We start from the raw sequence: 24,974 nt of genomic DNA, 5'->3' as shown, positions 1-24,974 counted from the left end.
TATCCGGATGAAGGGAGATTTAGTATTCGTCGTTCTGTACCCTTGATTTCAGCTAGATGGAAAATCCCATGGCAATGAAGATCCAAACCAATCCAGATCAAACTGTTCCCACGACGTATTGCTTCCCGACTGAAATGGCAGTGACTCTGTCGTCGCTGAAAACTCTCCCATACTTGGGTTACCCCCTATTGTCGACATCCACGATGGCCAACTCACTTCTTCGATCAATGGGCCAGGCCACATCCCATTTTCAGGTTGTATCAAGTGACTTGCTTCAGAAGTGGGATTTAAACTGTCATCATGGTGATCTGTCAAAGCATCAGAAGTGGTTGCCATCCCTTGCTGGTCTGCTGTGTCTTGTATCATCTTTAAAATGTTGCAGTGAAATTTACCAGGGGGCGTCCAAGCAGTCGAAAGCTCTTTTAATGTTTGGATGCAGGATTTGATGTTTGCATTATCGGACTGATTGAGTCGAGCCCTGTATTGGTTTTGAGGATTGAGTAGAGCCAACGCCGCCGAAAGATTTGCATAAGTTGCCGTGATCGGACTTCTCCGAAAGCTACCAAAGACTTGGCGATATTGGTCACCTAGAAGTGATATGTTCCGTGCAGCCTCAAGAAGGATACCGGTGGCCTTTTGCACCAGTGGATCAGGGGCTGAGTTTGCAAGTCCTTGACTTTGGATGTATGGCCGTGCGAGAAGGATAACAGCTGTGTGATAGACCATACAGAGAGTGTACGCTTGAGGGAACTGATTAGGCGCTCCATTTTGAACAGGTTTGAGTTCTGTGGGAAGGCCATATAACCAGCTCTTCAACCACAGCAGGCATGAGTCGAAGAAATCCCTTCGCTGGTCACCAAGAGATAGCTTTTTTGGAGCATACCTGCGACCTGTTAGACGAGAATTGGTCAAGTCGTATGTGCGACTTACAGGTTTAGAAGAATCTTTTCCAAAACCTGACACAATTTGATCAAGCCTTTATGGAGCGTCACCAGGAGTTCTGGTCGCACAGAATACGATACATGTCGGGGATCGTGCTTCTGCGACTGGGCTGATACCGTTGGCATACCGACGGCCCCTGGAAATCCTGTGGATAATTGTCAGTATCGTGATGAGAGCGAGAGTTGGCAAGTCTCACGAGCATGCTACAGACACGTCCTGTGTAGCTCGCTGCTAGCTTATCGGCGCAGTATAACGACCAGTAGATTTTCCTCCGAAGCTCTGCCTCCTCTATCGTCATGCGGCCTGAAGCAACCAACGAGCTTGGGTCAAGATTAAGTCCCATGTCCAAAACAAGTCGGTTTGCCATGCCTGAGTGTAACCAGCCTGCGGCGTCCTGTCCAAAGGCCTGTGAATGTCAAAAAAGTTTATTGCCTGCACGAATATTATCAACTAACGTGGTAAACGGTGCCCAATACGGCTAGTGATTGAATGGTTGTGATGCTCGGTCGCTTTAGATCGAAATAGAGAAGAACTTCGGCCGTCTCAAGGAAGGGACGTCCAGCCGTATTGGGATCGTTTGAATCAGAACGAACCTCGATTCGATCAGAGAAGCGGGAGCCACTGGCCAATATGCAGTTTAATAGTAAGGGAGTAAAATATCGCCCATTATTATTCCTACTTTCACGAAAAAGAGCCTCGTCAACGACTTGTAACCATGGCTGTTCCCAGGTGAAATATTGCTCAAGGAGATGAGTTTCAAGCTCTTCGTCGATGCCATTTTGATTACCTAGAGCTTGGGAGTAGATGTCTGCAGTTGGCGAGGAGTACTCTTTTGGAGAGTTACCTGGCTCTGTGGAACAGCATTAGCGGTGTCATCAAGTGCTTGATAGGAAAAAGATAAAAAGCTACCATTGCACGTCTTGAAATCAAGTCGGCCGCTGGTCGGGCCAAAGTAGCGTGCCTGTCCATCCTGATCGAAGTTTTGCGACTCATCAAGAGAAAGAGTGCCCTCAAAGGCATCACAGAGTTGGTCAAAGGCGGCAGTTGAGCCGCCAGCAGCTAAAGACGTGGTTGTAGCCGGCACAGTATTCTGCTGCATCAACTGGGCCGCAGAAGCGCCGACATCGATAGAATGTAACCACAGGATCTTTTCCAGGAGGTCAATGCGAGCCTGTAAGAGTCGCACGTATGACTTGGGGGCGGTTCCCCGGCCGTCATCTTCGGTGGTGTAGACACATGGTAACTGGCGACCAATGCATCGGGAGCATGCTGGCTTTGCACCGTCACACTGGGATTCGGTTAGATAAGCATCCTACAGACAAGGCCAGCCCACCTTTGCACGGCGTCGGCGACACTCCTGACAGGCCTTGGGAGCATACTTGCTCCGTACTCCCGCCTTGCCGGAAGGCGTTAATGGATTCGGCCGCGTGCTGGATGGCGCAGCGGCTGTCGAGCTGCCTCCTTGGGTAACAGGGGCCGGATCAGTCATCTTGAGACACAAGTGTTGTGAGATGCACGCCAGAACGAAGCGGGACTCCTGGTCGAGTCTCCGGATGATGATGCTTTACTTACGTGCCGGGGGGGTGGACCCGCTTCTGCGGAATCCACATTCCGGGAGGCCCACAAGATCATGCCTACCCTGCAACAGATTTTAAGTTTACTCAGCAAACTTTATAAGTCGCGGAATTTGACTTCCGCATGTCGATACGTCTGGTATAAAAGTTCAAAGCTCAACTAGATACATACTTGCATCCTTTGCTTTTTTCACCCAACTCGCCCATATACAAACTTTGCAGCAGCGGAATACCTTGACAACGAACCATTATGGCTCATCTCCAGTATTACAGCTACCCTGGAGTGGGCGCCAGCAATAGAGAACGATTTTCATACAGCCAGGCTGTTAGAGTTGGAGACACTATCCAGTGCTCTGGGCAGGGTATGTTGGTTGTCCTCTAATGAACCCCTCTTCGCAATGCTTCGCTATAGATCCGGAGCTAAGTTTACTAGGAGGATGGGATCCTGAGGGAAAAGTTGACCGAATTCCTACCGAGATCAACGAGCAGATCGACCAAGCATTCAAGAACGTGGAGCACAACCTGAAGCATGCTGGTGGAAAAGGATGGTCCCAAGTCTTTCGAGTGAACTCTTACCATGTGCCGATCAATAACGAAGCTATTGCGGCAATGTCTAGAAACTTTAAGAGGTGGATGCCGGATCATCAGCCTATCTGGACTTGTGTAGGAGTTTCAAGGTTAGGGGAAGACGATATGAGAGTGGAAATTGAAGTCGTGGCATATGATCCGGATGGTGCAAAGAACGCCGGGGCTTAGCAGTGATTGGGTGGAAGGAGAAGCAAGCTTGTAGCTGAGGCAGTAATCCACCATTGGTCGTCCCATTTACTTGCACAATCATGTTTGTGGTGGCAATGTAGTATGTGCTGAGTGAGACCACCCCACTGCACCGTCAAGTTCCTTGGAATTAGTCTATTGAAGATCATGACACTTCTCTTCTCAATACAACAAAGTATCAGCCACCATGTCAAACGACCATCATAACACGGTAACGACATCAAAACACAACGCTGTAAGACACCGTAGTTTCTTTGTACGAGCTTTCCGTATCGGCCATACCCACGTAACAAAGGGTGTCTCGGCTTCCCCCCCCTTCTCTTCTCCTCCTCAGAGTATATGAAGTCAAACTTAGGAATCTACATTCCGCCTGGCCCTAGAAATGTACCAAAAGAAAGGCTTTTCATTCTTCTCTTCACAAATCTTTCGCTACCAGCTTCTCATTATCAATGAAAAACCGGCTCATCATTACTAAGCAAATCCGAGCCTCATTTCAAGTCTGTTTTCAAACTCTTCTTGGTTTTGCGTCTTGGTTCGGACTCGGGACAAGCTGACGACGGTTTTATACCAAAGGTGCACCACCTTGTCGTATGCACCATCATCCGTCTACTGAGCGATTCTTCCTGGCGCCTCGATTGTGCTCCCACCTTTCTACGAACTTCGAATCGAATTGTCCCTCGACCATTGCCAGTCGTGCGAACCTACACTGTCAGAACCCCGAGATCAACACCCCAATGGCTACTGCGTTCCGTGACACGCCTATCTGGGTCTTTCTGCGCTGGGCTTTGGGTCCTTCGCGTCTACGATACCCTGAGGAGGAAGACAGTGCCATCAGTCGCATTCAAGCTGCCGTCGAGAAATGGGAGCACCGTTCGGTGGATGCGAACACAGACGTGGAACAAGAAGAGACTTCCCAGAATGCGGGCGAGAAGTCTTGTGAATCCAGTAACGACCATCGGGCTTCCGTGAGAGAGCCGGACTGTTCGACGTCACATCCTCTCATCATTGTTGACTGGCACGTTTATTTTGTTATAGTTAAATAAAATAAGGCAGATCAGTGTTTATTTTATATTATAAAGTAGGCTGGTTAGAGGAGATTCTTTATATAGTAAGTAGATTTCCTTAGCTAGACTGGAAAGGGTATTCTTAAGTAGTTAGGGTCTAAACTTAGCTTTGTTAAATTGTAATATATACGTAAAATATCGTCAATCCTTAAGGGTTATAGGTTTAGCCTTAGCTCAGGTAGCTAAATTAAGTCTATTTAAGAAACATAAATGCAAATAGTGCCTCTTTTAATAGGCTAAGAACGGAGATCTTGATGTTATTGGTGTATTGGTATATGCTATATGATGTAGGTATTGTATTCCTTTAACTGCTGTTATAATGCTGAGTGAAGTCGTATTCGATACTGGACACTTTCTGTAGAAGGTCAGTCTCATGTCAGTTGCCAAAATCATGAATGAATTCTAGAAGGCTTACCAGCAAAAACGCCCTCATGTCATTTTTATCCTTTTGCAGATATTTCAAGATACCAAAGAACTTGTCTGTCTCCAGCACAGTCTGAGGATCAGATGTTGCCACGCGGTTGAGATTCTTGATCGATCTTGGATCCACGTATTTGACAAAGATATCCCGTCTGACTTCTGCATACTTATCGAGGATATCCTCGTCCGCTAGTCCGTGGTAGTATCCGATGAAGCAATCTGCTAGACCACCGACATCCAAGACAGCAGTCATGCAGCCATATCCTCCCATCGGGTTGCAGACATGCGCAGCATCGCCCGCCAGAATAACACGCCCGACCTTGAAGCTTTCAACACAGCGATTGTGAATGTTGTATAGATTAGTTTGTTCGATTCGATACTGTTCAGGATCGGGATGTCCTGGCAGCATTGCTTTCATGTGTGCAGGTCGACGGGCCAGGTACTCTTCGTCTGTCAAGCCAGTGACTGGATCTCCATAAGTGACGCGCCATAGACCTCCTTTCCCTCGGCGGGCGATGAGGCCCCAGTGATCATTATCGACCATATAATTTCCCCCATCCCAGTTATGCTTCTGGAAGCCGTCATAGTAGACCTATTGTTCATCAGTACTTGGAACGCCAGTGTAAGTGTGAGAAACGAACATTCTGAACGACGAATCGGTACGGCAGTGTCTGACCAGGCCAGTTTCTTCCAAACAGAGACCTCCTTACAGCACTGGATGCTCCATCGCACCCGACGACGTAGTCAGCAGTGAGTCTCGCTTTCTCTATCTTCCCTTCGCCCTTGACGTTGACATCAACATAGGCCGATTTGTCATCCTGACTGACATTTATGACTTCGTGATTGAACTTGACGTCGATCAATCCCTGCCCTTTCCCAAGACAGTGTCGGTATAAAATCTGAATAATCTCGCCAAGAGGTAAGATGGTCATGCGATCGGGATCATCTTCAACGAGTGAGAGATCAAGACTGATAAGTTTCTCATGATCTGACACGCGTCTCCAACAGATGCTGGGGAACCTTGCAATGCTGGCTTTGCGAATGTCGTCCAAAATGCCTGCGCGACGGAAGACACGGGTTGCGGGTACTCCGTATTGGGTTGCCCGGAGACGAGTGTCGAGATGCGGCCATGACTCCAGAACAATGGAGGGAATGTTTTTTTGAGCAAGAAGAAGAGCGAGTAAGAGTCCAGAGGGACCTGCACCCACGATGATGATCTGTATTATGTCAGAGAAGTCTTCGAGGGCTAGTCAGTTGGTGTATCTTGCCTTTTCGAAAGGGCGACCGGATGGAGGTGAATCCATGATTCGAACTGTCTTCCAGGATCTTGGAATGAATGCTTGATATCAGTGCACGTCACTACTTGCTTGGTAAATCAATCTCGAAGGGAAATAAGAAACAAGAGGAGAATGAGCAAGTGAATAAGATATTGGCAATAGTCGGCGGAGCCTACCTTGTTGGCGATCCCCGCCCCCAGCGCGGGGTTACAGAACCAGATCTCACAACATCGGCATCTGTAACCGGTAATAACAAGGAAACACCGCTAACTAGAAATGGATAAGACTTGGCCACCGACACCCAAGAGTTGACAGTAAACTTCGATCACAGTTCATAAATGTAGTGTGCGTTAAGTTCTCAATTAATATAATCACTATTATAAAGCCAATTTGACTTTCGGCAGCAATTGCCACGAACAGAATGAACCATGCTCCCAGATATTCCTCTCAACATTAACTTAAATCTCCGAACCAAAAGGTGGATAAGTGGGTGCAGTAATGCCATCGCAAGAGTTGCGCACGATGTATGGACTGGCGGTCACATCATTACCGACGAGGACCTGCCCATTGGGAGCTGTGACCGTGAAAGTGAAGCCACCGCCATACTGAGCCTGACCATAGACGAACCGAATGGGAATGTATACACCAGCAGGGAGGTTGATCTCAAAGTGTGCACTACCAGCAATGTGATCAGGCTGGTTATACAGAGCCTTGGCATCAGCGTTGCCCGAACTCCAACCACTGTACGCCCTTGCGCCAATCCAGAGGTATACAGCGTCGTTAGCGTAGGGAATGTCAAACTTGTAGGTACCAGCGTCGCAAGAATACAGATAACCGTGGTGGTTCAGGGCGAAGTAGTCAAGGCTGAGGTCTTGTGTTGAGCCGTAGATGGGACCTGAAGCGGCATTGTTGCTGGATTGGTAGAGGCCGCCGACTTGACGGGTTGTGCCAACGTAGAGGGGGTTGACCCGCTTGAAGGATTGGGGGACGAAGCTGGAGTAGGTCGTGTCGGTGTTTTGAGCAGGATTGTTGTAGTATGCCCAGTCAAAGCCGAGGTTGTCGCAGGCCGGGGGGGTAGGACATTGCGCTGGACCGGTTGTCGTTGTTGATGCTTCCTCAGTAGTCGTGGTTGGTGCCTCTGAGGTGGTGTCGGCAGCGGTAGTCGTCGTTGAGATCTCAGTGGTGGAGTCTTCGGTTGTCTGAGAGCTCAGCTCAGCTGTAGAAGTGGCATCAGATGCCGTGATCGTGGTGGTCAGGTCAATTGATGTCGACAATTCCGTCGTTGCGGAGGTGACCTGGGTGGCTTGAGAAGTGATCGGCTTGCAAGGTCCAGCAGAAACCCCAACACTGAGACACACCAAGAAATTAACGAGGGTCTTTGAGTTCATCATGATTGACGCGTTGTCCAAAAAATTAACGAAAGACTTGAAACCACTGAAAGAGTGAGTGGGTAAGACAATGATAGAACTCTGACCGCACTATTGGGCTTGGGAGGATCGTTGATAAATACCGTCCCCTGGCAGTTAATTCTGCAGAGGCCGTCTGCGACAGCTGGCTGACTAGACCTGTTCCAGCGCAGTTACTTACTCGATTGGTAGTCTAATTTCACGGAGGCTGTTGCGATTGGCGAGTCCCTGCATGAAAATCGATAGTTTGGCCGCTAAGGTAATTCTCATTGACGCTATTGAAATGGACCCCTGAAGCGGCTGAAGGAGCAAGGATAAAGGGACATTGACTAGAAACTCGCCAAATCATCATCGTTTCGTTCTTTCAGCAACGGCAGGAGTCATCCCATATACCAACTTTTTGCATTCGCCTGTGCCGCGATTCGATCAGCAGTTCTAACCTGTCTATCCCAGGGTGCATTTCGTTCTGATAACCTCGGAAGCACGTTGGCCACGTCAGCGATGGATTGCTCTTTTCTTTCTCTAAACGTTGATCGACGGTTGAGGGGAAGTGTCCGGAGAAAAAGCAGTATCATGCTTGAAGTCTCGAAAGTCTTTGGATTTAGCTAACTAATCTGCCAACCATTTGATGCACTACTATACTATATACACTGTGTACATTGTCGCGACCGCGATTCTAGCACCGAACCCTTCTGATATCAAGTCAGATCGATAGCCCACCTAATCTATATGCCAACAGTATGCGAAATCCTACTAGAAGCAAAGTTTGAGGAGAGACAAATGAAACAGAGAAAATTCTGAGACAAAGGAGGGAAAATTCCGGGGAAACCCGAATCCAGTATAAAGGACGCGCACCTTCTTCCATACTTGTATAGGTGTATACCCTGACAGATACCAACCTAAAACTTCGTCTTGGGGTTGAAGCCAGCGGCCGAGAATAGATCCAACGACGCACATGACTCCGGCGAAAACCTTTACGCCCCAATAGCTACCATTGTCTGAAGACACAATAGCTCCACCGATAGGACTCGTGGTCAGAGCACCAACAGACGTCATGCCGAAAAGCAAACCCTGTCGCATGCCGATCTTATGAATGGGGGAGATCTGAGCGATAAGCACAGGACCCAAAGAAATGAAGGCGCCAGAGGAGAATCCGAAGAGCGCAGCAAAGGTGGTAATGGCAGCATTGCTGGATGCTGGAATCCATAGGGCCAGGATGAGAATTGCGGTAAGAAATGAAACTAGGATAAATACGTTGAATCGTCCCAATTTGTCTGAGAGGATAATAGTAGGGATGATGCGTCCAAATAAGCTAGAAAGCACGGGCATAAGCATACTTTCAAGCTTTTTTTTAAGTCCACCGTAGATATGAACATCCCACTTTGGGAGAAAGATATACCCCTCGCGGCGTTCAGTATGGGGACTACGTAGTTGGCCAAGTTCGTCGACATGCCCCCACCAATGGCCTGTGTGATGATGTAGTTGATGGAAATCAATAAGCCAAATGTAAATAGGAAGTTGCCCCCAGCTGTGAGGACGTAGGGCTTTTCCCTGAGGGGTGCGTTGAACTCTTGAGGGTGATGGGTGACTGCGGATGAGGTGAAGTGCGCGTTTTGACCGTCAAGTTTGCAATGATGAGCAGCCCGAGGATCATGAAGGATGCGATTCTCATAGACCATCCAAACCCGACCTTAGGAGTCTGGTGGTTAATCATGATAGGAACGATGATTCCGCCTGTGTTCGAACCGCTCATTTTTATCCCGAAGGCGTGACCACGTTTGAGGTGAAACCATGTTGCAGCAGCACTGAGAGCATGAAAGCGCGATATAAGTCAGCCGTCAGGTCCTTGTTCCATGAACGTCACTCATCGGCAGATAATTCGAGCAAGACTTACAGGGCGTAAAGACGGCGGATGCCCCTATGGCACTAACCACTCCCTGTGACAGAAGGAATTGGTAATATTTATGCGAGATTAATGCCATCCATCACGCCGAAAACATGGAACAAGGACCCACCGAGCAAGACATATCGAGGTCCATAACTGTCACAGAGCTTACCCATTATAGGTCCCTAGGGAGGTAATCAGACTTAGTACATCTTCAATTAACTGGTACCGGAGAGCAGACATAGAAAATTACAAGCCAGGAACAGCATGAAGAACACTTCCAGGGATGTGACCCAAGATATGGTGCTTAAGGAATAGTTCTTCAACTGATGGGTTCCATAGTAGGCCTGGAATATCCCAATACCTGTATTTGCGGACGCAACAGCCAGCCGGTGATTAAAACAGGTGGCGCTGGACCGGGTAAGCCACTCACTACCAACGTTGCGAAAAGAACGCAACCAGTTTCTGCGGTACAAACATGTGAATGAACCATTGTCCTTCTGGTCCTACCAGCTATGCAGAGAGACAAGAAATACATGCATACAATCTAACACACAATCCAACTCTCGACGGGAACGACTTCCATTCTCGTCCATGTACCTAAGCCGTTGCTTCCCTATTATATTAAACTAGAAGTATATTTACTAACCTTATAACTAACTTATAAACTTAATACTACTATAACCTTTTAATTACCTTAAACCTTTATTTTAACTCTCCCTCTTATATAATATTAATATATATATTATCGTAAAATCTTTATTAAGTTAACCTTTTCTTATATATTAATATTTCTTAATAAATTTAATAGCTATATACCTTACTTTAAAGCTAAATATATATTATTTATATAGCCTTTAATTAATTTATATATTAAGCTAGGTAGACGTTTTCTTATAACTTATTATTAATTTATTAATAGATTTCTATTTACAATGTAATTAATAACTTAATCTAAGATATATTTTTCTAATTAATTATATAGCCTCTTTCTTCTTCTTTATATTTAACTTATTAAGGTTATTTAAGGCCTTTCTTTCTTACTAGGTAACTTTAAGGACCTCTAGATAGAATATTCTTCTATTAGCTATATAAGTAAGGGCATTATAACTAAGAGCTGCTAGTTTTAATATAGTGATTAACATGGGTTTAGTCTAGATAACCTCAATAAAAGTCTTCTCTTATTAGAGCTGCTATCTTATATTATTATTATCTTATAGGATTCAAGGTTTTTATAATATTAAGTTAGTTTATCTTAGCTAAGTAATTAGAGCTTCTTATAGCCTCTAGAGGAAAATATAAAAGTTATATTATAAGTTTTATTCTTATTAGTATTTTATTATAATAATTAGTTAAATATTATATTATAATATCTAAGTTATAAGCTAGATATATTATTTATAGTTAAGACCTGTGGCTAAGAGCTTATATATACTACATAGAACTTAGCCGTCGCTTTGTTAGCCGGAGGCGAGCCGGCAGTGCCGATTTACTTTTCCATCTGTGGCCTCGGCTCCGAGCTAAATCGCCAGATAATAACCATATCACCAGTCTCCATTTCCACGGCCAAACTGAAGCGCAATGACGCCGTCAAAGAAAAAAGATTAGACCAAACCTCACGGTCTTTTCGGTCTTTTCGGTCTTTTCATCAATTTTGCCTGCTGAATCAGTCATCAGATTCATGCGCTCGGCCCACCTACCGGTCTTCTCGTCCCATGGAGTCAAGAAAAAGCCGAGTCTTGCGTAGATGCGGCTGACCAATCTAGTTTCCATTCACTCCATCATTGAACTGGGCCTAACCAAGATCCCGTTTCCGAACCCGAGGCCAGGTAGTTCGCTTGAGCCCGATGATTGCGTCTGGACTGCACGGCGATCTGGGCGGTGAGATGGCCCAAGGATTTGGGCTCTTTACATTTCCAAGGTCTGCCACTACCGAGACTGACTCTGTTCCCGGTTAGACGTTCTTGTCTTAGGGTGGTAATTATTCTCTTTTGGCCACCGTGGATGACACAAACACAGCCTTATAGCTATACGTTCCGCTGTAGGATCTGCAGTTCGCTTCCCAATTTAAGCCTTGTGCTTGAACTATCTGATCTTTGGCCGATTGAAGCTTTTGTGTCTTCTCCATCTTGTTTCAGCCCCATTGAACTTTAAAGGATCTCGACTCGATATTCCGTACCGTTCAAATTAGTGATGCAGCTACTGGTGCCCCAAACGAGTAAGGAGAACTACTAGCCAGCCCCTAGACACTGTCGTATAAAACACAGCTTCTGATAAACTTGAAATCTCTTGACTCATTTGCTCGACCTACGGAAGCTCGGCATGAAACTGTTCCCACATTTCGGCTGCGCCGACATCCTCGTCAGCCTTCTCCTTCATTACCTCCAGCAACTCGTAGTTGCCAGTTTGCAGGCACATGATGTGGTTATGCTAGCTGTCGTATGTGGGCGAACTGGCCGCGAAATATAGACGTCATACATACCTCTCCCATAGTAAGTTGTAAAGCCCCTTCAAATGGCAAGGGCACATAGTTCTCCACGCCTTGTTGGTTTTTGATCAGGTGGAGGATGTTGTTCAAAACTACCTCCCCCTGTACCATGCCGGCACGGCCTTGTTTCGGGCCGCCAGTCTAGGCGACGTCGCCGACAGCGAAGATGTTCCCCTAGAAGAGGGCAAATGGTCTACCGGGTTGTAATTGTCCATGGTTCTTAGGCGGTGTGGCTACGGGATATTGAATTCACCGACTGCTTCAATTCGCCGAGCGGACTTCTTGGGCCAAGGGATTAATAAGATGGAAGAATTCACCGAATGCTTAATAAGGTGCTTAACTAAAGGCCACTTTAAAGAAGAGCTTTTATGTAATTAATATACCGAACTGACTTCATTGTATTACGTATCTGCTTGATTGTTCTGACCTTACTTGGCTGCCTGTTTGACAAGCTTGCTCAAAGGTCGGAAGTTCCCGGCAGCAGGGGTATCAGCAGGCTTTCTAACCATACGCGTATGGTTTAGTTAAAACATATATTACTCATATATTGCCCATATACCTAAACCATGCGGCCTAAGACGTATAACCATATATGATCATATGCGGGATAAAGTTGCTCCGAGTCAAAAATAGTCAGGTAAGGATATCGGCGGCACTAGAATACCTTAACCATCCTCCTGATCATGAATGGCCTCCCTTTCTAATAGGTCCATAAGGTAGAAAGGATACCTAAATGGCAAATTGGTTGCTTAAGTTATGCGTGGGCAACTTAGACTACCATGTAATATCTCTGTAGCTCCAATCCTAAGGCAACTATTAAGATCACTTTAAGTCATATTATCAGGCTTTATATCAAGATTAAGTCGCTTACTTGTAGTAAATAGGTAGTATAATCCTGCCTGCTAGGCAATAGCTGCTGCCCTGCAGGTAGTAATAGTATTCTAGATTATATACTATCTAGGACTACCTAATAGATAACCCCACCTAATAGATCCCGGTACTAATTATTTCAACTTACAAAGTGCATAATATAATTTGGTTAAAAGCAAGAACTTAATAGTTTAATTAATTTAATTAGGGTAATTAATTAATTAAGTTTATTTATATCTATATAGTGTTTAATGTTATTTATATTATATAATACTACTAGGTAAAGTATATTTTTATAAAACTTAATTATTTATTATTAAATTAAAAGTTCTTTTTTAGGTTTATATGTTTATTTCTAGGATTTTTAAATTAATAATTTAAATCCTAAAGGTAAGAGGAATCCTTAGTTTTCTAACAGTTTATTATACAAGCTTATTATATATATTATTATAATTTACCTTAGCAGTTATAGTACCTCTATAATATGAGAACAATACCACAACCCTAGCTACTAAGTTATATATATATATATACATATACAAAAGGCTTCTCTTTATTAATACTGCTCCCCGGCTTTCTTAGCAATGGCAGCATCAGGGTTAGTATAGTACTGTCTCAGGTCCGTTAAAAGATTCATAGTCCAGAAGCTCTGCACAGAGTTAGTGAGGAAACACTCCTACGTAAGAGGGACGGGCTCAAGGGCAGGTGGGAGTGGGATAAGGAGTGGGACTCACCTCCCCCATCACGTTCGGGTCCATCGCCTTCCACATCTCAACCATTTCATCCACATCCGCCTCGTATGTGCCTGTGAAGTTCCTGGAAGAGTTAGAGTTAACAACTTCATGCCACACCTTGCGCCGAAGCTCATCGTATTTGTCGAGAATGGACTTTTCTGCCTGCCCAGTATGAATACCAACCAGGCAGTCCGCAAGGGCACCGACATCACAAATTGCACCTGAAAGCCCGAATCAACCACTAATGCTCCAAAGTATCAGCAAAAACCATTCAAAGCCGCATCATGGACATATTGGAAGCGCATCAACGCACATTAAATTTGTCAAATGCCCGGCGTCTCCAACCAAGATGATCTCTCCAACCCTCAGCTTATCCACAATTCTCTGGTGGACTTTGCACGGGCTGAAATTCTCGAGCACCCATGCGTCGGGTTTGGGGTTGTTCGGGAGCATGTTTTCATACTTCCATTCGAGCCTGGCCCGGAGCTGTTCAGGGGTGAAATCATCTCTTTCCGCGTAAGTCACGCGGTACAACCCAGGCTCCTTGGAAATGCGCACAAAGTTGTGGGGGTGTTCTTCGTGAAGCACGGCGTTGATATCATCGTAATCAAACCCAGCCATGTCGTACCTAACCTGTTAGGAGATTTGTTAGCCGGCTAACTCATGGATGGCTAGTGATATAGTAGCCTTGCAATGGGGCTACATGAGGCTCACGTTGGTTGCCACAAGCTTCTGTTTCCAGGTGAAACCCGGGAAGTCGTCCCCATAAAGACTCTTCCTCACTGCGCTACCCCCTCCGTCGCAGCCAATGACAAAGCTGGCGTGGTAGCGCTCTACCTTATCGCTGCCTTCTTTCGTCACGTCTACCCAGGCCTGAGTCTCATCTTGCCCAGGCCCGATAACTTTGACTCTAAATCTAACAGAAGGTGCGTTAACACTGGCAAGTTTCTCCAGCAGGATCTGGCCGACTTGAGGCTGGGGCAAGCATGTCATGCCGAGTACGTTGGGATCGTCATTATGGAGACGGTACTTGACGATCCTCTCCCCCTTCACAGGCCCCCGCCTCCGCCACGCAATGGTCTTGGGGAGGAACCCTCGAGATATGATTTCATGAAGTACACCAGCCCTCTACAGTTCGTGGCATGCCGGTCTGAGATAATGAGTTGCTCGGGGGCTTTGGTTGAGGCCATACCCACGTTCAAGTATCTCAAAGGGTATGCCTGCCTGACTCAGAAAAAGGCCAAGCAACAGACCGCTAGGTCCTGCACCGATAATAAGGACCTTATTAATAGCCATGATTCAGATTGCAACGAAGTACGATGTGATTGGGGAGTGGTAGTGATGATGAGATTGAGTGAGCAATGAGGCCGAGTGAACAGTGAGGTTGAGTGAGCAGTGAGAAGCGAGCAGTGAGGCCCACACGTGAGTGTGAATGACCAGCACAAATTTATAGAAACATGCGAATCATGAAATCATTTTACAAACGACACCCCCCTACGAAAGTGCAACAGATTATGTTGTAGATTCACCCTACATAGTCAGCGATAGCGGAAACCCTCCCACCCCGAGGGCCACTGACTCACCAGCCCAGTTGAACTAGTTGCTAATACCCCAGAAAACAACTAGAGAACACGCTAAGCAACGACGTCGTCGTGCTCGATGCCAATGGTTTCTTCTCGAACCCACTTATGTGTATGTTAGTTGCGGATGTGGTTGGAGTGTTGCTTGCACCGACATTCACCGTCTCAGCAAGCCCCTCGCCGCGACAGTTCCGTTCCGAAATTCAAACTTCACAATATTGCATGGTGATAATTCTTTAGAACCACGTAGTACGACTCCACACAACTTATGCAGTAATTGTCAGCATTACTAATTACTTTGAGCGGTGATATCGGGGGGTTGTTCAACCCGATATCTGCGTAGGCACAAAGCAATTTATCCAGCCGAGTGTTGTCTCCCAGATATTGAAGACATATGCCCTATATGCCCTTGCCACACCACGAACAGGCCATCCACCAAACACTCGATCATCATCCCAATCTTAGCTTCCACTGTTCCTAAACCTACTCAACTTCCTCCCTGCTTCACTTATCAACGGTCAACCATGACTCCTGCGACTACACACACCAATCCTCTCGCTGGCAGCCGCGTGCTGGTGCTCGGCGGTACTGGCGGTATCGGCTACGGAGTGGCCCTCGCTTCCCTCGCCAATGGCACGAGCGTTTTCATCACTGGCTCCACGGCAGATAAAGTCGCCAGTACCGTGACCCAGCTACGTGAAGCACACCCTCAGGTGCTCGCAGACAACATCAACGATGCTCCAGTTGACCTGGCCAACCTTGACATGGTGGAGAAGAATCTGACAGAGCTTCGTGACAAAGTCAAGGCCGGAGGCCCTATCAACCACATGGTCCACGTGGCTGGCGATCTGCACATGATGCCGCATGTGAGCAAAATCACCACAGACGATTTGAAATAGGGCTTGTCAGTCAGGTTCGCTGCTGCTGTTATACTTGGGAAGCTCGCCCTGAAGTACCTGGATATCTCTTCTAAGAACTCCATCGTGTTGACGAGCGGCACCGCCAGCGCCTAGCCATACCCTGGGCGGGCTATCATGACCGCCTACGCGACATTGCAGGAGGACCTGGGGAAAGGCTTGGCAGTCGATCTTCATCCGTTGAGAGTCAATGTTGTGTCTCCGGGTGCCGTGAAAACACCTGTATTGAACATCTTTGTACCGCCCGAGAAGATAGAGGCATTCTTGAAGAATCTCGCGGATCAGACAGTTACGAAGGAGGTTGGACTACCGGAATGGGTGGCTGAGGCTTACATTTATGCCATGAAGGATCGGTACTGTACGGGAACGACCATTCTTAGTGATGGTGGAAGGTCTATCGCACCAGCCCCTTACTTGGGTCAGCCCTCGTAGATGGAAGACAGGGCTGAGTGACTCTCAATATATATATTCTCGGCAATAATTGAAACTGAGAACCCAAATATTGATTACGCCCCTCCAAAAGTGAAGAGAATCAGAGACCTAATTCTTCTATGTAAGAGCTGTTGTAAGGATGAATATTTCTACAAAAATAATTGCGATGCACAAATGGTAGTGTAGTATGACCATGTCCCGTTTCCCCGCCTCCTAAATACCTAGGTATTGGAGTGAATTACGGATGAGTACGTAACGAAATCATCACTCTCGTGATCCGTAGAGAAGTCAAGAACATGGCACAAGAAAAGGAGCTGGGGGGTCGCGACAGACCGAGGATTTTAAAGTGGAGCTCTTTGCCATTTCTATATCTCCTCAATCAACTGCCGGTCTAAACCCGTCAGGGTTCCCGGCTCGCTACCTACTAGCGTACGCAACTAGCAACTCTACAAGACTCCAGCGAGGTCACGACAAGGGTTTAGGACTAATTCAAAAAACTAAAACTAAAGGTACTTCCTTACATATACTAATTTATGTAGTAATAGAAGTCCTAGCAGTTCTGATTATTTCAGATTGCTATATTGTATACTTGGCATAGGTATCGGGTCTGCCCCCACCTTCTTCACCTGTCTCAAAACATCGGAGAATAAACATGGCACCCTTAAGTATTATACCCGAGCCCCTCTCACCATCTTTCTATTACCCATCGTCAAACTTCTCCAATAGCGGAGGAATTTCACCTAGTAAGCTCCTGCACAAGATTCACTTCACATGCTAATACGTAACCTGTTAATTCCCCCACTGGTTCGCCAAAATTTAGCTATGTGCATGACTGGCGAGATTATAGATAAGAGATTCCTCCCTTCCACAAGGAGCAGGGAATACTCTTGGCGGTTGTTTAAGATGAGGAGAAGCTTTCAATGCGGAACTTACTTCCCATCTTTCTAATCTTGTTATGGTTGGTCACCGTAATAGCGCTTAGTTATCCCTTTAAGCGGTACAGCCCTTCAGCGGGGTCACGATAGGGATATAAGACTAATTAAAATAAATAAAACTAATAATACTTCTCCTTATATACTAATTTATATAATAATAAAAGTCTTAGTAATTTTAATTATTATAAAAAGCTACCTTATAGACTTAATAGCTATATTAAGTCTGCCTATTTAAGCCTCCTTAATACTAACTTTATATATTAGCTATTATTAATTATAAGAAAGTATTTTTTATTTTCTTTTTCTTAAAAGGTTAAGATTGCCTTTACTTAAAGCCTTTATAAATAAGGCAATTTAAGAATATCCCCTTATTAATATAATTAATATCTCTTTATAGGTAATTTTACTATAACTAAGTATTATTTATATCTTCCTTTTTCCTTACTTAAGATCTCTTTTTTATATTACTTTCTTAAGTAAATTTAATAAATAAGGTATTAAAAATATATCTTTTTTAGCTCTTAAGGGTCTTATAAGGCAGCTATTATAGCTATAAGGTCTTAAGCTATAAAATAAAGCTATTTATAAGTATTATATTAAAAAAAAAGGATTAAAAGAAAGCCTGCTATAGGCTATAGTAAAATTAATACTTATAGCTTATATAAGACCTTATTTAATTTCCTTAATTTATATAATTTATTTTATTATTATAAAAAGTAAATATAGTTAATATAGAAATAACCTTTATTATAGTATTATTAAAGGTCTTTTATATTAGCTTAAATTATACTTCTTTATTAATAGGCTTTTTCTTTCTTTTTAAGATATATTAATTATTAATATTATTATATATAATAAAAAGAAATAATATAAGGCTATTATCCTTTTAAGTAATTTAAGTAACTTAAGAAAGATAAATTAATAAAGGAAATATATATAAATAAGTCTTTTAGGTATATAAAGCTATTAATTATAAGGATTAACTTTACTTTATTATATTTAAAGCTTAAGATACCTATTTTATCCTTTCCTTTTATAAGCTTAAGCTCTTTAATAATATTATAATTAAGGCAGGCTATATCTATAGCCTTATAACTAGCTTTTTAAAAGGCATAAAAGAGATTAAGTAAGAAAAAGAGGTTATTTATAAAGATATAATATATTTACTTTAGTAATATATTAACTAAGTAAATAATAATTCTTATTATATTACTAAGGGTTATAATCTCCTTAAGCCTTCTTTTTCTCTTCTTCTCTTATTATAGCTTAATAACTAGCTTTATCTTTAGTAGCTTAATAATAATAGTAATATATAGTAATGCCTTTATATATTATAGCTATTAAATAAAGAGGCTATTTTAGGCAATAACCTAGACTTTAAACCTTATAGGTATAGGCTTATTCTTAATTAGGGTTATATCCTTACTCCTGCTTATAAAAGGGATTATATACTTATTTATAGTAATATTATTTCTTAATATATAAAGCTAGGCTAATACCTTTTATATTAAGTTAAATTATAATTTAATAGCTTAAAATGCCTTTAAAAGGTCTTTTTTATTACTTAAGTTAAGTAAGGTATAATTAAAAGTCTATATATAATATAAAATTATCTTAAATCTTTATAAAAATATAAATTTAATAACTAAATATAAAGAGGACTAAATACTTAAGAAAGGGGAGCTTTAATAGCTTTTAATTATATTTTCTTTATAAATTCCTAAGTAAATTAGTAACCTAAGTTATATATATATTTATATAATTAAAAGCCTATCTTACTTATTAATTTATAAGTAATTAGAAATAGCTAAGTTATAGCTATTAATAATATTATTTTATATAAAATAAAAGACCTAGCTTTTATTATAATAAACTTATAATTATATAAGGGATATAAGTATAAAAAGCTAAAATAGCTTAAGTAATATTAAAGGCAGTATATTAATATAAAAGTTATAATCTTTTATATTAAAAGAAATAAAGCTATAGTTACTAGCTTTTTTAAGTAAGTTAATTATTATTTTAATAAGATTTAGGCTCCTTTATTATATATATATATAAAAGCTATAATTATTAAAGTTATATTTTTTTACTTATATTTTATTAAAATTTAATAAGGAATTTATTATTTTAATAAATATTAATTAATATAAGTTTTTAGTAGTATTTTATAAAAATTAAATATCTTATAAACTTCTTATATCTTATATATATTAACCTTATAATTAAGTAAAGTATGGCAAGTAACCTCCTAAAGGGCTATACTACTTAAAGGAATAGTTTAAAAAATATAAATAAGTTTATAATTATTATTAATCTTTATCTCCTATCCTCTTAATACTATACTTAATTAATTATATAACTATACTAGCTAGGTAATACTACTTATATATAATATTTATATTATATAATTAATATATTCTTATTATGTTTAATAATTTAGATATTTGCAGTAAATAGTCTTTAGTAATTATAATTAAGTTATTTAGTCCAGGATGCTATTTATACTAAAGATAAAAAAGAAATAGGTTCTTAAGTGCCCCTAAGCTATATAAAGATGCCTTATCCTTAGTTATTAAATATACTATAATAAAATACTAAAGCTAGAACGCTTCTTGCCCTTTAAGCACTTTAAAATAACTTAAAAATTAAGTATTTAATGCGCTATATTAATATATAAAGTAAAAAAGCAAAGGCTATATTATTAATAGAATGGTGTTATAATTAATTATTATAATAGTATTATTAGGCTTTTATAAGTAGCTATAAGCATTACTATAATTACTATAATAGTAGTTATAGCCTAAGTATATGCCTTATAGTATAGTAGTTAGGTATAATTAGTATATTAATATAACTATTTTTTAAGTTAATTAAAGCTTTAAAATTAATTATTTTACTTTAATAAGTAAATTATTTATAAATAATATATATAAACATAACTAAATATATAAATAATAATAAAAACTATATTTATAAGATAATTATAATATAAGCTTATATAAAAAATCTTTTTTTTTAAACCTAAAGAAAATATCTTTAGCTAGGAAAATATAAAATAGTTATACTTAACTACTATACTATAAAGTAAAAGATTAAGCTATCCCTTTAAGTAGTATAGCCCTTTAGGAGGTTATTTGCCCTACTTTACTTAATTATAAGGTTAATATATATAAGGTATAAGAAGTTTATAAGATATTTAATTTTTATAAAATACTACTAAAAACTTATATTAATTAATATTTATTAAAATAATAAATTCCTTATTAAATTTTAATAAAATATAAGTAAAAAAATATAACTTTAATAATTATAGCTTTTATATATATATATAATAAAGGAGCCTAAATCTTATTAAAATAATAATTAACTTACTTAAAAAAGCTAGTAACTATAGCTTTATTTCTTTTAATATAAAAGATTATAACTTTTATATTAATATACTGCCTTTAATATTACTTAAGCTATTTTAGCTTTTTATACTTATATCCCTTATATAATTATAAGTTTATTATAATAAAAGCTAGGTCTTTTATTTTATATAAAATAATATTATTAATAGCTATAACTTAGCTATTTCTAATTACTTATAAATTAATAAGTAAGATAGGCTTTTAATTATATAAATATATATATAACTTAGGTTACTAATTTACTTAGGAATTTATAAAGAAAATATAATTAAAAGCTATTAAAGCTCCCCTTTCTTAAGTATTTAGTCCTCTTTATATTTAGTTATTAAATTTATATTTTTATAAAGATTTAAGATAATTTTATATTATATATAGACTTTTAATTATACCTTACTTAACTTAAGTAATAAAAAAGACCTTTTAAAGGCATTTTAAGCTATTAAATTATAATTTAACTTAATATAAAAGGTATTAGCCTAGCTTTATATATTAAGAAATAATATTACTATAAATAAGTATATAATCCCTTTTATAAGCAGGAGTAAGGATATAACCTTAATTAAGAATAAGCCTATACCTATAAGGTTTAAAGTTTAAGTTATTGCCTAAAATAGCCTTTTTATTTAGTAATTATAATATATAAAGGTATTACTATATATTATTATTATTATTAAGCTACTAAAGATAAAGCTAGTTATTAAGCTATAATAAGGGAAAAAGAGAAAGAGAAGGCCTAAGGAGATTATAGCCCTTAATAATATAATAAGAGTTAGTATTTACTTAATTAATATACTGCTAAAGTAAATATATTATATCTTTATAAATAACCTTTTTTCCTTACTTAATCTCTTTTATGCCCTTTAAGAAGCTAGTTATAAGGCTATAAGTATAGCCTACTTTAATTATAGTATTATTAAGGAGCTTAAGCTTATAAAAGGGAAAAATAAGGTAAGTACTTTAAGCTTTAAGTATAATAAAGTAAAGTTAATTCTTATAATTAATAGCCTTATATACTTAAAGGACTTATTTATATATATTTCCTTTATTAATTTATCCTTTTTAAGTTATTTAAATTACTTAAAAGGATAATAGCTTTATATTATTTCTCTTTATTATATATAGTAATATTAATAACTAATATACCTTAAAGAGAAGGAAGAAGCCTATTAATAAAGAGGTATAATTTAAGCTAATATAAAAGACCTTTAATAATATTATAATAAAGCTTATTTTTATATTAATTATATTTACTTCTTTTAATAATAAAATAAATTATATAAATTAAGGAAATTAAATAAAGTCTTATATAAGCTATAAGTATTAATTTTATTATAACTTATAATAGGCTTTCCTTTAGTCCTTCCTTTTTAATATAATACTTATAAATAGCTTTATTTTATAGCTTAAGACCTTATAGTTATAATAACTGCCTTATAAGACCCTTAAGAGCTAGAAAAGGTATATTTTTAATACCTTATTTATTAAATTTACTTAAGAAAGTAATATAAAAAAGAAATCTTAAGTAAGGAAAGAGGAAGATATAAATAATACCTAGTTATAGTAAAATTACTTATAAAGAGATATTAATTATATTAATAAGGGGATATTCTTAAATTACCTTACTTATTAAGGCTTTAAGTAAGAATAGCCTTAACCTTTTAAGAAAAAGAAAATAGAAAATACTTTCTTATAGCTAATAATAGCTAATATATAAAGTTAGTATTAAGGAGGCTTAAGTAGGCAGACTTAATATAGCTATTAAGTCTATAAGGTAGCTTTTTATAATAATTAAAACTACTAGGACTTTTATTATTATATAAATTAGTATATAAAGAGAAATATTATTAGTTTTATTTATTTTAATTAGTCTTATATCCCTGTTATAACCCTGCTAAAGGGCTGTACCGCTTAAAGGGATAGCGGAAAGGGGCAGGAAGTAAAGTCCTGCATGTTAATTCATTAATAAAATCTTTCCATGCTGGTAGATTCGCAGCCTCTATATTCCAGTCGTCCAAACCAGTGCCAGATATTTCCTCCATAACCGACTCGGACTCTTGCTCCGTTGATTCACCGTCCATTCTTCCGGGACTCTCCGAACTCATTGAACTTTCGGGGACAGTAACGCCTTCGCGTCTAGCAATGAGCATGGCCTTTTTTGTCAGGGTCTTGAGAAGCCCCCGTTTCCCTCGAGGCCCTGACAGCCCCTGACCACGAGCAGTCTCCGAATCCCAGTACTTGAAAGCGAGGTTGACGGCGTTCCACGCTAGTTCCACGCTAGGCCCCGAGCTCTTTAGGCAAAGATGCCATAGTACGTACAAGAGCATGTGGTACGGCGGATAAGCCTCACAGACCCACCGAAACTGCTTCAGAAGGTCGTCGGACCTGAATTGAACGTTGAGCCCGAGGATCTCGCATGCGTCGATGAGGTTTTCGTCCGTGGCGTGAGATTCCCGGCTATTGGAGCTTGTGAGGGCGAGCCACTACTGCCGGCTGATAAAGTTGAGCTTGCGGAGGAAGGCCCGACAAGAAAATAGCGTGGCCCGTTGCGCTGGAATGACTGAATTACAATGCTGGAGGTATTGCAGCACATCTGCCGTGGCTTTATCGACGACATCTCTTCGTATCGATTCGTTCAAAAGGTTGCTGAGTGCCCCAGAGGCTGCTAGGATTTGGTACAGCCGCTTGAGGTGATAGCTCATCTTCATAATGACGACGGCGTTTGTCATCTCAGTCCACTGGTACCGTTCCCGTGGCAGCTCAGCTATATTTGGCCAAATTTCATGGTCACTCCGATTGGAGGGAAACGCCATATCTACAGACGTGCCGAGGCCATTCAAGGAGATACCGTGGTCCTCAGCTGAGCGCGAGTCGTTGCAAACGATGGTGCACCACAGTCGACGCCGCATCTCGGATTCAAACGGGGAAAGCCCCAAGGCGTCTCCATTTCGGTGTATCCCGATTGACTGTGCGGCGCGGATAACGAGTCCATTCAAGATCCATATTGATCGGCCTGCATTGTACGCGCGAACTACTTGCTGAATAACACGGTCAATAGACGAAATTTTGAGCTTGGATATTTGGCCGAGTTCACTATACGTACGAGATATATGGCAAGAGCTTGGAGTGACATGAGGCTTGGATTCTCGAGAAAACATGTCTGTCCCAAGGACCTCTCGAATCCGTGCCTGATTGAACTCGTTCGTGCCATGGAAGACAGCCCCCTCTTCCTGGGATTGACCACGGCCACGCCCTTCATTCGATCCATGGGTCTCGGGAAGAAGATCCCGGGACCGCTCGGTACGCTCTTCCGCAGTTACCATTTCGCCAAGACAAAGGCGTTTGAGATGGTCGGCCATTTCCTGCAGCACTCCTCTTCATCCGAGAAGTACCTCCTCTCGCCCCTCGTCCAGGGAGGGGACACGTTCCTAGATCGGAAGCTGACGATTGAGGAACTTGCCGAGGAAGCCATGGGCTTGATGTTTGCAGGCGCCGGCACCACTGCGTCAACCCTTACTTACCTCCTCTTTGCTCTATCTCGGAACCTGGCGGTTCAGGCTAGGCTACGGCGGGAAGTTCTCTCGCTCCCAGACACCAGTGCCGCCGTTCGACAGAACCAATATATCAACGCCGTCATCAAGGGGGCGTTTCGGCGGTTCCCGACGATCATGGCAACGCTCCCCCGCGTGCTCCTCGAACCGCTCGCCACGGAGACGTATGTGCTGCCGGAGGGTACCGTCGTCCAAATGCTAATTGGGTCCATCATCGCGACGTTGAGGTGTTCCCAGAACCCGACCGGTTTAATCGAGACAGGTGGCTGGAGAGCATCGAGGCAATGGAGGCATCGCTGACGCCGTTTGGGAGCGGTAGAAGGAACTGTATTGGCAAAAAACTGGCCTGGGAGGAACTTTACCTGGCTGTCAATGCACTGATGTGGGCAGGGATTGAGTTTCGTGCCAGAGAGGAGACGGATGACGAAGATACCCAATTGTTAGGATTTATTGCTGCTTCGCCCAAGGCGAAGCGTCTAGTGTTGGAGATAGCTAGGGTGTAATAATTTGCCTAGACTTAGTGCTACTTCTTGGATTATATATAGTTTTGCCTTGTCTCTATAGATTACCTTAATAATATTAGCATTCCTAGCCTCTCTTATCACCGCTGCGCATCTCTATCTCTCATCCTTCTTTCTTATCCTTACAGCAGCTTTAATTGCCTGTTAAACCGGGTGGGGCATGTAACAGATCCCTATTCACCCCAATATCTAAC

At 41.1% G+C, this 24,974-nt stretch overlaps 9 protein-coding genes across 9 annotated transcripts; 3 read left to right on the top strand and 6 right to left on the bottom strand.

Annotated features, from left to right (window-relative positions):
• Nucleotides 1-48: 48 nt before the first annotated feature.
• Nucleotides 49-2,431, bottom strand: BKA55DRAFT_687728 (fungal-specific transcription factor domain-containing protein; the record flags this gene model as incomplete). The annotated part of the gene is made up of 6 exons (XM_046199111.1): nt 49-883; nt 931-1,078; nt 1,150-1,348; nt 1,398-1,792; nt 1,852-2,230; nt 2,276-2,431. The coding sequence occupies 6 exons, from the start codon at nt 2,429-2,431 to the stop codon at nt 49-51; spliced, it is 2,112 nt and encodes a 703-aa protein (XP_046052138.1).
• A 240-nt stretch (nt 2,432-2,671) lies between these two features.
• BKA55DRAFT_610532 (putative L-PSP endoribonuclease family protein) lies at nt 2,672-3,431 on the top strand. Its single transcript, XM_046196651.1, has 2 exons — nt 2,672-2,878; nt 2,950-3,431. The coding sequence occupies exons 1-2, from the start codon at nt 2,767-2,769 to the stop codon at nt 3,270-3,272; spliced, it is 435 nt and encodes a 144-aa protein (XP_046052137.1). The 5' UTR covers nt 2,672-2,766; the 3' UTR covers nt 3,273-3,431.
• Nucleotides 3,432-4,494: 1,063 nt separating this feature from the next.
• BKA55DRAFT_610529 (uncharacterized protein) lies at nt 4,495-6,331 on the bottom strand. The gene is made up of 4 exons (XM_046196650.1): nt 6,043-6,331; nt 5,416-5,991; nt 4,770-5,366; nt 4,495-4,709 (listed from the first exon to the last, which is right to left on the bottom strand). Exons 1-4 carry the CDS (start codon nt 6,076-6,078, stop codon nt 4,659-4,661), a joined length of 1,260 nt encoding a protein of 419 aa, XP_046052136.1. The 5' UTR covers nt 6,079-6,331; the 3' UTR covers nt 4,495-4,658.
• A 46-nt stretch (nt 6,332-6,377) lies between these two features.
• Nucleotides 6,378-7,514, bottom strand: BKA55DRAFT_562523 (GLEYA domain-containing protein). Its single transcript, XM_046192296.1, has one exon. The coding sequence runs from the start codon at nt 7,440-7,442 to the stop codon at nt 6,510-6,512; it is 933 nt and encodes a 310-aa protein (XP_046052135.1). The 5' UTR covers nt 7,443-7,514; the 3' UTR covers nt 6,378-6,509.
• A 646-nt stretch (nt 7,515-8,160) lies between these two features.
• On the bottom strand, nt 8,161-9,928 carry BKA55DRAFT_592160 (major facilitator superfamily domain-containing protein; the record flags this gene model as incomplete). The annotated part of the gene is made up of 8 exons (XM_046195350.1): nt 8,161-8,182; nt 8,413-8,769; nt 8,832-9,008; nt 9,047-9,262; nt 9,348-9,394; nt 9,447-9,527; nt 9,621-9,848; nt 9,899-9,928. 8 exons carry the CDS (start codon nt 9,926-9,928, stop codon nt 8,161-8,163), a joined length of 1,158 nt encoding a protein of 385 aa, XP_046052134.1.
• Nucleotides 9,929-13,256: 3,328 nt separating this feature from the next.
• On the bottom strand, nt 13,257-14,427 carry BKA55DRAFT_687724 (FAD binding domain-containing protein; the record flags this gene model as incomplete). Its single annotated transcript, XM_046199110.1, has 4 exons — nt 13,257-13,349; nt 13,435-13,516; nt 13,748-14,067; nt 14,149-14,427. The coding sequence occupies 4 exons, from the start codon at nt 14,425-14,427 to the stop codon at nt 13,257-13,259; spliced, it is 774 nt and encodes a 257-aa protein (XP_046052133.1).
• Nucleotides 14,428-15,538: 1,111 nt separating this feature from the next.
• On the top strand, nt 15,539-16,363 carry BKA55DRAFT_592176 (uncharacterized protein; the record flags this gene model as incomplete). Its single annotated transcript, XM_046195354.1, has 3 exons — nt 15,539-15,880; nt 15,914-15,997; nt 16,028-16,363. The coding sequence occupies 3 exons, from the start codon at nt 15,539-15,541 to the stop codon at nt 16,361-16,363; spliced, it is 762 nt and encodes a 253-aa protein (XP_046052132.1).
• A 6,582-nt stretch (nt 16,364-22,945) lies between these two features.
• Nucleotides 22,946-23,916, bottom strand: BKA55DRAFT_469159 (uncharacterized protein; the record flags this gene model as incomplete). Its single annotated transcript, XM_046186129.1, has 3 exons — nt 22,946-23,165; nt 23,193-23,746; nt 23,812-23,916. Coding segments are annotated over 3 exons (879 nt in total), but the record flags the coding sequence as incomplete, so codon positions are not given.
• Nucleotides 23,893-24,762, top strand: BKA55DRAFT_724500 (cytochrome P450; the record flags this gene model as incomplete). The annotated part of the gene is made up of 2 exons (XM_046201082.1): nt 23,893-24,448; nt 24,487-24,762. The coding sequence occupies exons 1-2, from the start codon at nt 23,918-23,920 to the stop codon at nt 24,760-24,762; spliced, it is 807 nt and encodes a 268-aa protein (XP_046052130.1). The 5' UTR covers nt 23,893-23,917.
• Between the last annotated feature and the right edge of the window lie 212 nt (nt 24,763-24,974).

This window comes from Fusarium redolens, assembly GCF_020744475.1.
Source record: "Fusarium redolens strain MPI-CAGE-AT-0023 chromosome Unknown BKA55scaffold_5, whole genome shotgun sequence".
NCBI classification, from domain to species: Eukaryota; Fungi; Ascomycota; class Sordariomycetes; order Hypocreales; family Nectriaceae; genus Fusarium; species Fusarium redolens.
The sequence above is the reverse complement of the archived record's forward strand: the minus strand, read 5'-3'. Positions and strand labels throughout refer to the sequence as shown.

Coding starts and splice junctions, on each gene's coding strand:
- BKA55DRAFT_610529 (XM_046196650.1), bottom strand. CDS start 6,078: ATGGATTCACCTCCATCCGGTCGCCCTTTCGAAAAG. Junction 5,367..5,415: donor ACCGATTCGTCGTTCAGAAT/GTTCGTTTCTCA, acceptor GATGAACAATAG/GTCTACTATGACGGCTTCCA. Junction 4,710..4,769: donor ACATGAGGGCGTTTTTGCTG/GTAAGCCTTCTA, acceptor GACCTTCTACAG/AAAGTGTCCAGTATCGAATA.
- BKA55DRAFT_610532 (XM_046196651.1), top strand. CDS start 2,767: ATGGCTCATCTCCAGTATTACAGCTACCCTGGAGTGGGCGCCAGCAAT. Junction 2,879..2,949: donor TATCCAGTGCTCTGGGCAGG/GTATGTTGGTTG, acceptor TAAGTTTACTAG/GAGGATGGGATCCTGAGGGA.
- BKA55DRAFT_562523 (XM_046192296.1), bottom strand. CDS start 7,442: ATGATGAACTCAAAGACCCTCGTTAATTTCTTGGTGTGTCTCAGTGTT.